The 14,846-nt window shown below is 49.3% G+C and overlaps 1 protein-coding gene across 1 annotated transcript in view; it reads left to right on the top strand.

The window, feature by feature from the left end:
• Positions 1-14,846, top strand: part of Tbc1d2 (TBC1 domain family member 2) — a 47,465-nt gene continuing 32,619 nt past the window's right edge. The window contains exons 1-3 of the mRNA XM_036177241.1: positions 1-545; positions 3,924-4,065; positions 12,042-12,189. Of these exons, the coding sequence (XP_036033134.1) occupies positions 183-545; positions 3,924-4,065; positions 12,042-12,189 (653 nt within the window). The 5' untranslated portion in view covers positions 1-182. The remainder of the gene's footprint in view (positions 546-3,923; positions 4,066-12,041; positions 12,190-14,846) is intronic.

The raw sequence follows: 14,846 nt of genomic DNA, 5'->3' as shown, positions 1-14,846 counted from the left end.
GGGAGCGGGGTTTGCAGTCAGGTGTCTAAAGGCGGTCTCTCGGCAGCGGACTGGAGCTCTCCGCCTTCTTCTGGGGGCCGGGCCGGACCCGCTCCGCCCCAGCCAGGTGTCCGTCGGGTCCCAGGTGCCCGCCGGGTCTCTGAGATTCCGGTGCCGCTGGCCTGTGCAGCGGGCCAGCAGCGATGGAGAACCACCCCGAGTGCACTCCTCTCTCCGAGTCCACACAGCTCCCCAGCTCGGCCAGGGAGCCCGAGGTGGTGCCACCCGGCGACTCAGAGGGCGGCGCCCGGCCCCTAGACACGGTCCCCAAGAAACTCTGTGGGTATTTAAGTAAGTTTGGCGGCAAAGGGCCCATCAAGGGCTGGAAATGCCGCTGGTTCTTCTACGACGAGAGGAAGTGCCATCTGTACTATTCGCGCACCGCTCAAGATGCTAACCCCTTGGACAGTATCGACCTCTCCAATGCGGTCTTTGACTGCAAGGCGAACGCTGAGGATGAGGGCACTTTCGAAGTCAAGACTCCCAACCGGGTTATTACCCTCAAGGTAAATGGAACTTTGCCCCCTTTTCCAGATTGAGCGAGTTTTCAGGGCCGATGCATGGTCACCGTAAATTGACCTGACAGTGATTACCACCTTGTGCCTGGAGCCTGGAGCTTTCCCACAGAGCCTTCACACCATTTCCTTATTGCCTTCCCACAGGCAAGGGTGAGGGACTCATTTTATGGATTGAGAAAGTGAGTCATAGACAAAAGGGAAAGGCTCAGATTGGGCGTTTACAACGATGTGGTCCACTTTTGGAATCTTCCAGTGCCGTATCAAAACTTCACTTCGGTGGTGCCTAACTACTCGATTTCCTTGACTTACTTCCTTGGTACTGAAGAGGTCAGGTTACTGTGGTTGCATTCTTTGAGGCCAGATCTGATTCATGTCTTGGTGGTTTGGCCAAGGGGAGTGAATACAGACATGGGTAGGGGTTAGGAGGGAAAATACGAGTAAGTTTAGTGATCAGTCTAGATGGTTCACCCAGGCATGTCTGAACTGGTGAGTTCTTAGTAAATGTTGTTTGAATAAACACATATGCACCCACGGGGTGATACCCAAGTCAGACCCTACCTGTTAAGAGGAAGTGTCCTGTCACCTGACTGGGAAGACAGATGCAAGCTTAGTTCTTGAGGCCCAGAATGAGTGCAAGGACAAGGGGCTGGAGAGATGGCTCAGAGGTTAAGAGCACCGACTGTTCTTCCAGAGGTCCCAAGTTCAATTCCCAGCACCCACATGGTGGCTCACAACCATCTGTAATGAGATCTAGTGCCCTCTTCTGTGTACATAATAAATAAATAAATCTTTAAAAAAAAAGAGTGCAAGGATGAAGGTCTTCTTCCCCATTGCTCTGACTCCATCTCTCTATGCCCCCAACCTGCCACTGGCCAGACACTAGGATGCCCACAGGTTTTGTTCTCCTTCCCTTGCAGGAGGTGGGGAAGGTGCCATTAAAATAATGGAAACCCAGACTTTTAGTCCAGAAAAGACATTTTAGAGGGCATGTGGGCCTTAGGTCTTGTGTTCCTAAGACAAGTGCTGTGGACAGGGCCTCTTAGCACATGGTTTTAAAGTGTTCCACTGGTTCATACATATGCCTGTGCTAGGCTCTGGGGTGTGGAACAAGTCTGACTTGTTTGCCTCTGCCCCTTGTTCTCCAGCAGCATAAGGTGTGATAGGAAAATTGACAGGCATATTTCAATGCCTTGTGGAGACACTGTGATGAGTTTGGACAGTAAGAGTGTGGTGACAACCGGGATCTGCTCCTCCAAATGAGGAGGGGACTGTTCAGAAAGGCATCACTTAAATGAGAGGAATGATGGGCTTTTTGACATGCAAATGATAAAGGTCATGATGCTGAGGGAACCTATGAGCAAAGATGAGAAAACACAGCGTAACCATGAGTATCCAGGCATACATAGGTGCTCAGAAGATGGAGATGGAGGGCAGACATTGGTGAATTAGGCTCAGAGGCTTGGACTTTGTCCAGTAGGCTGTAGAAGTTGGCTAAGAGCCTTAAGCTGGGGGCGGGGGCTGCACAATGAGGTTAGAGGGCTTAGAGAGTTCATTCAGCCTGGCTGTCGGGCAGAGAGCAAATTGGGGCAAGAGGAAACTGGTAGTCTGAGGGTCCATCCGAAAGTAGCCAGAAGGGAATGATGGCCGAGTGGGAGCTTTGGCCCTGGAGCAAGCAGATGAAGTGTAGATGGAGGAGGTGATAACTGGTTGTTGCATGATTGGAGTAATGCTAATAGGAGAGAGACCTCAGGGTGAGACTGTAGGGACACTCAGATCTGTCTTATCTGAAGTAAACTCTGGAACCTCAGTGTGAACCAAGATCACAAATGCTGGCCTGTCACAGGGTCTCCAGTGTTAGCCGAGCCTCTGACATAGAGGGGTCCCTCAGTGTGAACATGTCACATGACGTAAGGAATAAAATGAGGTGCTTGTGTTTGGCTGGAGATTGTCAGTCATGGTGAAGCCTAAGAGCAGTTGAAGCTTTGGAGGGACAGGGTGAAAAGAAAAAACTAGTAGATGCCATTCTGTCTTATTGATGTCTGTGTAACAGGTCAAGGGACTCTCATAGAAATACCCTTGTTCTAGTTGAGTTTCTGTTGCCTTGAGAAACACCACAACCAAAAGCAATTTGGGGAAAGGGTTTATGTGGCTTACTTACATATCCCAGTCTGTCATTCAAGGGCAGGAACTCAGACAGGAACCTGGAGACAGGAACTGAAGCAAAGGCCATAGCAGAACACTACTCACTGGCTTGCTCTCTCAGGCCTGTTCAGCTCCCTTTTCATAGAGCCTAGACATTCCTGCCTAGGGATGGCCCCGCCCACAGTGGGCTAGGCTGTCCTGCATCATAGACATGGCCACGGGCCTATCTGATCTGGGCAATTCTTCAGTAGCGTTTTTTCTTTTGTTGTGTTGACAGCTGAAGCTCACTGTGACAGCCTCTCTCCCCACCCAGGGCACACCTCATCTGTGGTCCTCTTGAAAGAGTGAGCTTGCCCTGATTCCTCCGTAGCCTTTTGCCATTTTTTTTTTTCAGCTTTGATTGTAGCAGCTCCATGAGGCTCACTGTCTACTCCAGTGAGCCGCCGCCAATCAGCTGTGCCTTTACAATTATGTTTAAAATAAAGTTCTGTTCTACAACTCAAAGACCTTGGTCTTGGGCCAGCCTGCCATAGCTGTGGTATATCTCCATCTATGAAAAGAGCTGGTCACTCCTACCTTCTTCCTAGAAGATCCAGCAAGCTAATGGATGTAAAAAACAGACTGGATTATTAGTTGGGAAAGTCATGATGGACATCAGCTGCTAACTTGTTTGGAGTGGTGTAGGTTTCTACCATGTTAGCATAGTGTGTATGTGACTTTTCTGCCCCTGTTCAGAGTTACGAGTTGGTGTATCCCTGCAGAAGCTGGGATTACCTCCATCCCACAGAAAGGCAGCTAGGACTTGGAGTTGTCACACAAGGAGAGTGGTGGTCACTGGGTCCCTCTGGGTCACAATTCAAAGCTCTTTCCTCTCTCATGGCACCTCTCTTTCTCTGTCTAGGGAATGCATCTGTGCACCTGCCGTGCGCCAGGCACTGTGCCGAGCACCGTATTCCCCTTTGTCTTCATAGCCGCTCTATAAAACCTGTAGTATTGTCATTACAAAACAGTTGGGGAAACAGAGGCACAGAGGCATGAGGAGGCATAAGCAGGAAACCAGAGCCTGATTCTTTTCTGTGATGTTACAGAAGTAGATACAGACCCACAGTGCTGGATTTTTTTCTGGGCAGGATGGAGTTTCTAAACGTCTGCGATCTCTAATGGCCATGCCCAGTGCCAGCCTGCAGGCCTGGGACCTTACTAACTAATGCTTGTGCTTCCCAGGCCGCCAACAAACAAGTGATGCTGTACTGGCTACAGCAGCTGCAGATGAAGCGCTGGGAGTTCCACAACAGCCCGCCTGCACTTCCTGTCGCCCCTGCTGCCGGCCTGTCTGGGAACGTACCCACCCTACACCTCAAGCTAGGTACCAATGGGCCGGCCTTCTGCCACATACCCAAGCATGTGATAGCCAGGCCTTTCCCCTGTTGCTGGGAGCTGGGGAGGAGCCCTCTGCCAAGAAGTAGAACCAGGAATGGAATATGGGATTGCTTAGGACAGGCACATGGGCTCTGAGGCCAGCCTACTTGAGTTCAGATCTCAGCCATGGTTGATTTCAGGCAAGTTACCAATCCTGCCTGGGCTTCAGTCTCCTTCTCTACCAAGTAAGGTGGAAAAAGTACACCCATCTTCGCACTTTCCTGAGGCTTAGCTGAATCCATATGCCTCAGATGCTGAGAACAGTGTCTGCATATGGTCAGAACCCAACAGAACGTCGTGATATCCCTAGGATAGCTCAAGAAGTTACACCAGCCAGAGTTGTGAGAAGGGTCAGTGTAGTGTAGTGGTTTCTTAGGCATTTTGTAATGATTTGGTGTATCTGTTACTTTAAATGTTTTCAGGGATCAAAGTTCTTTGTCCTACATTGCCTGCAAGTAAGGTTCTCTCTCTCTCTCTCTCTCTCTCTCTCTCTCTCTCTCTCTCTCTCTCTCTCTCTCTCTCTCTCTCTCTCTCTCTCTCTCTCTCTCTCTCTCTGTCTCTCTCTCTCTTCCCTCTTCCCCCTCTCTGTGGTGTGTGTGTGTGTGTGTGTGTGTGTGTGTGTGTGTGTGTGTGTGTTTACTGGAGGTTGAATCCAGGACCTCATGAATGCTAGCCAAGCACTCTACCACTAAGCTGTCATTTTTGGGGACAGACAAGGTTCTTGCTGTGTAGCCCAGATTGGCCTCGAAGCTCTTGGTCCCGCCTCAGCCTCCCTAGTGCTAGGATAATAAACATGAGCCATCATGACTTGCTGTAAGTTCTAGAATATCCCAACATGGAGAAACCTAGAAGTCCCACTTTCTCCTACCACGTGCCGTGACTGGAAACATGACTAATAGACTTCAGCATGGGGATGGACCACCCCACAGCTGCCCCTGCAAGAGCATGTGTAATCAATCAAGTCCCAGACAGAGTCAGTGTCTACAATGCCACAACGTCCCTGGACAGGCCAGTTAGCTCGAGTAGAGCTTCACATGTCCAACACTGAGAACAACCGCTGTAAGGGTTTCCCTCTCCCTTGGTAGATGACCCCGTGTGCCCACAGCAGGCCACACCCAACCCCTTCCTCAGCCTCTACCAGCCAGTCCAATCAGTCCAGCTGCCCTGAGCCTCTTACCCCTGAACTGCTTGTCAGTTCCAGTTCCCCTCACTGCCATCCCCTAGGTTAGATCTCTCAGCTAGAAGACCCCAGCATCCTCTTCTCCTTGATAGTGTCCACTGTCAAGACCTGTGTCTGAGCCTGTCCCCTATAGTCTGAGTGGGCTTTCTAAAATGAAAACCCACCCAACCCCATCACATTTCTGCCAGCAGCCCCTCAGTGCCCACCTTGTGCCCATGCTTTAGCAGGAGGTTCTCATGTCCCTCTGTTTTGCTTGATAAATCCCTGCTTATTCTGGAAGGTGCGGCTCATGTCACATCTTGTCCGCTTCCCCTTGGGTGCCTTCCGGGACTTTGCCATCTAGACTCAGTATAGGCCCTTGACATTTTTTCAGACACAGCAGGGGGACCTGTCGCATGGGTGTTCTGATTACCAGTGTCCTGGTTAGTCTCCACCCACTAGCCCTTCAGAATAGGGACCGTTCCTTTGTCGCCTGTGTCCCTAGGCCTTAGTGTCCAGCGTGTCCAGTAGTCATTTGCAGAGCGAATGTGAGAGTAAACACACCGAGCTTTATGACTAAGGACGGGGCTGTAAAATGTCATGTCAGGCGCAGGCCTAGTGCGCGGTAGCTACACTAATGACGTGTGTTTGTTTGTGACACACATTATTTATGCTATTATTGTCATCGTAGCTCCTACAAGCACATGTATGCTATCACTATCATAACATGCATGTTAACACTATCACAGTAGTACACACTGTAGTACACTGTCACAATAACATACTCATGCTATTTTTACCATGTGCATGCATGTGCTGTAGCCATCATAGTAGCATATACATGCTATTGGTGTCCAGATAGTACCTATATACTATTACTAGTGTAATAGCACACACACACACATGGGCTATCACTACTGTCCAACAACTGCTTCTTGTTGTGAATAGTCATTCACTTCTTTGGGCAGCCCTTTTTTTTTTTTTTTTTTTTGCTATGAGACAGTGTCTCACGTAGCCCAGGCTGACCTTGAGCTCACTGTGTAGCTGAGGCTATTCTGGAACTCATGAGCCTCCTGCCTCCTCCTCTCAGGTGCTGGGATTACAGGCACACACCACCATATAGCTCCAAGCAGGCTTTTCGAGGGTTTCTCTGCTCCCGTCCTTCTGCTCTGGCTCATACCCACCACCACCACACAGCCAGGCAGCCCTGACTATGTGGAAATTATAGCCTGAGTCGACACAGTTCATCACAGCCAACTTTAGAGCAAAGCCAAGGAGAGAGCCTCCTTCCTGTGTGTGTTGATCTGAACTGTGAAGAACTAAGCTCAAAGGCACGATGTGGAAGCCCACCAGCCTCGTCAGCTCTGCCACACCTGGCCCAGGTTCTTAGTTCTATAGTTTTGCTTCAGTACACATGACTAGGCCTGTCTGGGGCTAGCATTTTTTCTCATGGGGCAGGCAACATGGTGGCCTGTAACCAGGGTGGTGGTATCCCAGGGAGAGCACTGGCCTGAGATTTGGGAAGCAGGGTATGGACTTCACCTTCTGTCAGCCTTTCCATCCTGTAGCAAGCCTACCCCTGCTGGACCCAGGGTCTGAGTGGAAACTTCCTACATCACATGTGTATATATGCCCCCACACACAGAAAAAACCTTTATGAAGTCTGTTGTTTGCTTGCTTGCTCCGTAGCCCGGGCTGGCTTCAGTCTCACTGTGCAGCCCAGGCCGGCTTTAAACTCACAGTGATCATCTTGGTTCAGCTTCCCAGATGCTGGGGTTAGAAGCATGTGTATTATGCCTGTCTCCTTTTCTCTCTGGAATCTTGAACAAGCTGCTGAGCCTTAGATTAGCTGTGTGGAGCATGCTGCCCTACTCCAGCCCCTCCCCATCCTTCCTGAGGAAGCAGAAGGCTGTGCAAGCCTCCTGATACACTTCTGACTTTGAGTCACAGAGGCTGGGTCCTTAAAAAAAAAAAAAAAAAAAAAAAAAAAGTTCCGTCACACCCTTGAACAATCTGGAGGCATGTTCTCTCTGCAGCTTTATTTTATACTTCAACTACACAGTGGTCCCCAGAGAGCCAAGAACAGTCAGAGGAAAACTGACAGACGTCTGTAATTATACATTTGCCAAAGCTTACAGGGGATGTCATAAATGTCCGACATCAATAGCTCCCATTTACCAACACTGCTCTAGCGTGGCCGTGTGTCATCTCCTGTAATCCTTCATCTTCCAGGTGTTATTCTCATTTTATAGCGGAGGAAGCCGAGGCCCCTTGGCAAGGAAGTACCCACCCTCAAATTCAAACTGCGTCCTGCAGGTTCACGCCTCAGAGCTGAGGGGCCACTCAGGGCTGTACCACAGGAGCTGCAACCTCCTGGCCTAGGCCCTTTTTGTGTAGGCCAGGACTTCCTTCTAGTGCAGGGATGGCCCAAGCGCTCAGGCAAGAGAAGTCTGAGGGCTGCTGGCTATGCCTAGTATGATCATCTCACTGGGAGCCTTTCTTCAGGCAAAAGGAGCCAGGGCCTTGGGCCATCAAATCTGTCTCCAGTGGCAAGTGCTGGTCTCAGCTGTAGCAGGATCACTATGTGTGCCTGTCCCTGTTACTCTGCAGTAGGTGGTGCCTTTCTGGGCACCCCCACTTTTCCGGAACAGCGTTCTGCCCCCAGTGAGCCCCAGAGTTTAGTAAAAAAGGCAAAATGGCTGAATTGCATCTGAGCTCATGTCCCTGGCTGGTTTTGGCTTCCCCACAGACCTTATCCTCTCCAAGCTACCCTTTCCTTTCTGGTGATCCCCCACCCCTACCCCCCCCCCCCCCCACCCCAGGCAGTTTAGTGTAGCCCCAGAGTTGCTCTTGGCCACAGGCAGAGAGAGGCGGGGTGTGGGAGACCTGGCATTGCAAAAGAAATGCACACAGATCTTAGAATCTGAGAGAAACTGGTTTTGTTTGCTCTGAAAAGGGAGGGGGGGGTGATAAAAGTTTTGATGAGTAAGAAAATTTTATATTGAATCTGTCCAGAATCTGAAAGGTTGGAGTCCACATTATGGGACCTTATCCTTTTTTTTTTTTTCCCCGTGTTCTCTAGCCGTGAAGAACACAGGGTAGAGAGTAGCCTTCCTGAGTTTTCATTTTATTTTGGTGTAAGAAATTTTCAACAGATCACCAAATCCTGTGTGGAAACAGGGCCTAGCTACAGACATTCCAGAAGGTCTAGTACTTCAGGCTCTTGCTAAATAGCAGTGTACATACATCATACACACAGACACACACACACACACACACACACACACACACACACACACACAGATACACACACACACACACACACACACACACGCGCGTATACACATAAGCACACACTCCTCCTCACACATACATACAAACACACATACTCCCCCCCTCACACACACATACTCACACACCCTCATGACCCAAACCCCCAGCCATACCCTACACATGGCCGTCCCGTCTGGTCCTTGTCCACAGGCTCAGCTCTGACACTGAACTGTTACTAATGCCTCACCTCCTTGCCGTCCTCCTTATGCAGGGCCAGTGAGCTCCGGCCCTCCCGGATTCCCTGTTCTTCCCCCAGGAGTCTGCTCTGGCTCGAGGTGGAAGGACTGTCTTGACATCCCAGAACAGCTCTCGGCCCCAGCTCCTGCCGACCTGGGTCCTGAGCTGTGACTTCTTCCCCTTGCCTGCTCCTTAGCCTCAGTATCCTGCAGCTTTGCTTCATCTCACTCCCTCCAGGCCTCCCTGGAAGCCCAGTCCCTGTGTGGGGGAGAGGGGGATAGGAAGGAGGCCTCGAAAGAACCGCTCGAGTGTTCCTGCAAGTCAACAGACCAGCCTGTGCAGTGGCCGGAGCCTGCTGGGAATCAGCAGTGTGCGGTCCACTGTTGTCTAAGGGATTTCAGGTTTTCTTGGATGACTGGAGCAGCCTCCACTCCCACCCCACCCCGCTCCTGGGATCACCACCATACAACCCCAATCACACTTTTTCAGTATCCAAGCATTTCTTAAATCAGGTAAGGGCTGTCCACACTGCTACATACCAACTGTATGCAATTATAAGGGCATGCCATTTGTTTACAAAGACAGCTGAGATAGGTTGGCAAGTCCAAGACTTTAAGACATTTATAAGCTAACATAGTAAAGGTCATGCAGATTCCAGAACTGTGAGTCATGATACAGCTCTCTTTCTTATCTTCAAAATCCAGGATTTTAACCAGAAGAAATCTGCATGAATTCTGAAGATTAACAGGTTATCACTAGTCAGATAATATTTTATCCAAGAATATTATACCTTTTATCATCAACTTACTACTAATTAGGAATAATCCTTGTCATGGTAGAGGGCATGAAACCTACATTTTTTTTTTTTTTTTTTTTGTAGATTTTTCAAGTCAGGGTAGTTTATGCTTTGGCTGTCCTGGAACTTGCTTTGTAGACCAAGCTGATCATAAACTCACAGAGATCCTCCAGTCTCTGCCTCCCGAGTTCTAGGATTGAAGGTGTGCACCACACCAGCCAGCATAAGCAGAGTATTTTTTTAAAGAGACTCATGGTAAAATTCATGTCTTTGGGGTTGGGGATTTAGCTTAGTGGTAGAGCGCTTGCCTAGCAAGCACAAGGCTCTGGGTTTGATCCTCAACTCTGGCACACACACACAAAAATTAATAAATAAAAAAAATTCATGCCTTTTATCCATATTATGCCTTGAAATCTCACTAAGGTATGTGTAGTGAAGCCCAGATATGAGCCCAGCCTGGGATCTTTTCACTTAAGTGATGCTACATACTGGAACAAAAGAGACACTGAAGAGTAAACAGACTGAGACGCAAAAAACAGTTCAGTGGGACCAGAAAATAACCTGGTCAATGTCACTTGAGCAAGTGGTGAGATCTTTTTGTTTGTTTGTTTTGTTTTTGTTCTTTTGTTTTTTTTTTTCAAGACAGTGTTTCTGTATATAGTTTTGGTGTCTGTCCTGGATCTCACGCTATAGACCAGGCTGCCCTCAAACTCACAGAGATCCGCCTGGCTTTGCCTCCCGAGTGCTAGGATTAAAGGTGTGAACCACCATCACCCAGCCATAGTGACTTTTTCTTAAGTGGCAATTTTGAATTGCCCTGTGACAAATGGCTAATGATTAGATGCAAAATGGTAACTGACTAGAAGTCTTTGCTGCTAATTGATCTTAAATCTTGTTGATACCTGTGTAATTTATAGCCAATATAGTAATGGGAAGGTTCCAGTCACTCTTAAGATCAAGAAGTTTCTTTTCTTCTTTTCTTTTCCTCCCTCCCTCCCTCCTTCCCTTCCCCCTCCTTCCTTCCTTCCTTCCTTCCTTCCTTCCTCCCTCCCTCCCTCTCTCTCTCTCTCTCTCTCTCTCTCTCTCTCTCTCTCTCTCTCTTTCTTTTTGAAATTTGGAGCCTTAGATCCTGGAGCTTGTGCATCTAAGCAACATCCCTAACCCATGCAGAGTCTATTTTGAAACTTTTCAGTGTAATTGAGACCAACTGTAACTCCAGTTTTTTTTTTAAAGATTTATTTGTTTGTTTGTTTGTTTATTTATTTATGTATTTATTTATTTATTATGTATACAGTGTCCTGTCTACACATATCCCTGCAGGCCAGAAGAGGGTATCAGATCTCATTACAGATGGTTGTGAGCCACCATGTGGGTGCTGGGAATTGAACTCAGGACCTTTGGAAGAACAAGCAGTGCTCTTAACCTCTGAGCCATCTCTCCAGCCCGTAACTCCAGTTTTAAACTGGCATTTCCCACTTAATATTATATTTCATGTACGTTCCTATGTTCACTGGAGGAAAAGGCTGGCCTGGAACTCACAGCAATTCTCCTGCTTCAGCTGCCCACTTCTCTTACGTTCTTCATCAACATTTTTTACATAGTTGAGTGACAGCTGTGTGGAGACATCATGATTTACCCAGCCTGCCTCTGTAATCCTGGGTACTTGAGAATTGGAGGCAGGAGTGTGCAGTACAGGGTCAAGGCCAGTGTGAGCAATTTAGTGAGACTCCATGTCCAAAAAGAAAAAAAAAGAAAAAAGGACTGGGTAGGGAGCTGGCTGAATAGATAAAAGGTTGCCAGGCAAGCCCAGGAACCAGCAGTCAGACCACAGAACTCACGTAAAACCCAGGTGGGTGTGGCCCCTGGCCCCTGTAATTCTGGTCCTGGGGATAGAGACAGGAGATTCAGAACAAGCTGGATAGGCAGACGTGTCCTAATCAGCAAGCTCTGGGCACAGTGAGAGACATTGTTAGTAAACAAAGCACAGAGACCAAGAAAGATTATCTGACATCAACCGCTGGCCACTACACACTGGCACATACATATGCATATGTGTCCAATATGCTCTCTCACACACATGGCACATGCTATAAACAAACACACAAACAAACAACCCTGGAAAAAGTTATTTCCACTTAATTATACTACAAATGATGTTAGGATAGACCCCTTGGCCCATCAAGTTTTGGCACATTTCAGCCATCTTTTAAGAGGCTTTTGAGATATAGACTAACCTGCAGGCCTGCATGTTTGTGAAGAGTCTCTGGGAAGGCTGCAGCTGCAAAACAGATCGTTTTACAGCTGCTTTGCTGTTAATGTGCATCAAGTGTGCTGGCCCAGCAGCTGTCACAGCCCTGCATGCTGTCAGTCAGAACTGAGCCCATAGCCTGGGACTTTGGCATCCTACCGATGTACACTAGTTCATGCCAGTGCTGACTGCCTGTCTTTGGCTCCCTAGAACAAGAGGAGGAGGAGCTGGAGGAGTTCCTGTGTCCTGTGAAAACACCCACCGGCCTTGTGGGTGCAGCAGCTGCCTTGCAGCCTGTCCCTGCCATGCCTTCAGCCCTTCAGAACATCTCCCTGAAGCATCTGGGAACGGAAATACAGTAAGTGCCAGTGGGATAAGACAGCCAGTCCACCAGCACCCCTTCCTGTGGGCTTCATCTGGTTGCTGCTCTGTGTAGAGGTAGGACAAGGCTGGGATTGTTGGCTTAATTTCAATTAATCACATTGTTATTTAAAAATATGCCAGGGACTGTAGTCCCAGCACTTGGGAGGCAGAGGCAGAGGCAGGGGTGTCATGAGTTCTAGGGCAGCCTAGGCTACATAGTGAGATCTTGTTTCGAAATAGAGAAACAGGGCTCAGCTGGTAAAGCACTTGCTGCTCAAACCTGGTGATCTGAGTCCCTGAAATGGGCGTCAAGGTGGGAGGAGGGAACCAACTCCACAGAGCTGTCCCCATAAGCACCCACCCACCCTCCACCACTTCCCCACACACCATGCCACACACTAATAAACAGCATCTTAAAAGGAAAATCATTAGAAATCACCCATAGTTTCACCACTCATCATGCTTAGCAGTGGTAAATAGCTCTACATATCTATGTATAGCTGAGATCACATCAAATGATGATTTCATATCAAATTATTTCCTTTTTTTTTTTTTTTTTTTTTTTTTTTTTCCCAAGATAGGGTTTCTCCATGTAGCTTTGCGCCTTTCCTGGGTCTCACTCTGTAGCCCAGGCTGGCCTCGAACTCACAGAGATCCACCTGGCTCTGCCTCCCGAGTGCTGGGATTAAAGGCATGCGGCACCACCGCCCAGCCAAATTATTTACATCTAACACATGCCCTTGGTCATGTCAGTCATGTCAACTGCTTTGTGGTGGAGGGTGTTGAGACAAGGTCTTACTCTGTAGCCCTAGGTCAACCTGGCACTCACCACTCACCTTGTGGCCCTGGCTGGCCTTGAACTTGTAGCGATGGTCCAGTCTCAGCCTTTTGAGTGCTGGAATTATAAGGCTGAACCACCATGCCAGGTTAATTTAACTTTTAATTTTGTTATTTTATGTGTATGTGTGTTTGAGAGGGTGGCAGTGTCCTTCCCAGGAGAGAAACAGGCATTAGAGAGAAGACAGGTGTGTTCTCTGGGGCCTGCTAACCAAAGCAATTTGGACAGAGGGGCATGGAGCCCAGGAGAGAGGTCTGAGCTGGAGACAGAAGCCTGGGGGGACCTGGAGCATGGGTGAGCACCCAGACTGCAGGGTTTGTCCCTCCGGAGAGACCGAGAAGAACCGAGTATGTTGGGAACATGCGAAAGGGAAGAGGAACCTGGGAAGGCCAGCCTCCCAGCCAGCATGCATCCAGAACAGGTGGTTTGTGCCTGAGGGAAGCCACAGCCACAAAAGTGGAACAGAGGGCGTGTGGAAACAGAAAGGAAGGAAGTTTCGTGGCATCGCCCTGGCACGGCCCTCCAGTCGCTTGTGACAACCACAGACACAGGGCAACAGCAGCATTGCATTTTCGTGCCCGCACACACTGCCGGAGCCCGCAGATGATGGGGTGAAATGAGAGCTGCCCATGTGCCTGGCATAGGCCCTGGCAGGCCTGGAGCTTGCAGTGGTGCAGCCTGAGCACAGGTCATCCTCAGGGGACAGGATGAAAGGCATCCTGAGCACCGCCAGAGGCTCTGTGCTCTTGCCAACTTGTTAGGACAGGTCCATAGCGAGCTGACACTCAGTTCTCCTCCCCGCCCATCGGGACACGTCGTAACACTCGCTTCCAGGCTGTTGTGAAGATGAAATGACTATGATGCATTAACGGGGACGGGGACGGGGGGGGGGGGGGGGGGGGGGAGGGGGGGCGCGTGTGTTGGTGTTGCGATCTGTTCCTAATCGCCGTGGCAGGGGAGGCGACCCAGGAAGATAACTGGCTTGCTGGCTGCTGGTGCCCTTCCTTCTCATCACCCCAGTGCTGGCCAAGCCTTTCAGAACAGAGCTGAATTCCGTTCCCCTCTCACTGCTGTGACCTAGCTGAAGCAACTCAAGGAAGCAGGCTTGTTCTGGCTCACAGGCAGCCCGTGGTGTCCAGGAAAGCATCGAGGCGGGAGCCGGGCACATTGCGTTCACAGTCAGGAAGCAGAGTCAAATGAGCGTAGAGCTCATTTTCATCTCCTTTTTATTCATTCTGGAACCCTTGTGTCCATGCATGATGCTGCCCACATTCAAGGTGGGTTGTCTCCCTTCAGTTAAAGCTTTCTGGAAACATCTCACAGGTGCACTTAGAGGTGCATTTCCATGGTGATTCAAATCTAGTAAAGCAAGCGAGGAGTAACCATCCCAGGAGCCAGCGTACACAGAGAGTGAGCTAAATTGCACCAGGCAAACTTGATGTGTTGATGGTAAAAGGTAGAAGGCATCTCTATTCCAGAGAGATTCCAGCCAGGACCAAAAAGGCCCTTCCTGACTTAAAGTTGGGGTTTTCTTGCTCTCCCACACCCAAGGACCACCAGTCACAAGCCCTGTGACATGCTGGGGAAGCTTAATTCCTGAAAAAAGGAAGTGTGGGCAGCAGTGACAGTCACCCTGCTCAGCCAGTACCTCTGGCTATGGCCTGTGTCCCTTGTTCCCTCTCCAGCGTTTGTGGCTTGTGACCTGTGAGCTGCATGCCAGTGGTGCTCAGTACACACTGATCCCCATCATGGTGGTTGGTGGTCTTTCCTGTATGCCCACTGACATTTGTTTTCTGATGGGGGAGTAAGAAGCA

Source organism: Onychomys torridus, chromosome 2 (genome assembly GCF_903995425.1).
Source record: "Onychomys torridus chromosome 2, mOncTor1.1, whole genome shotgun sequence".
In the NCBI taxonomy this organism is placed as follows: Eukaryota; Metazoa; Chordata; class Mammalia; order Rodentia; family Cricetidae; genus Onychomys; species Onychomys torridus.
Note: the sequence above shows the minus strand (reverse complement) of the source record. Positions and strands in the feature narration are given on the sequence as shown.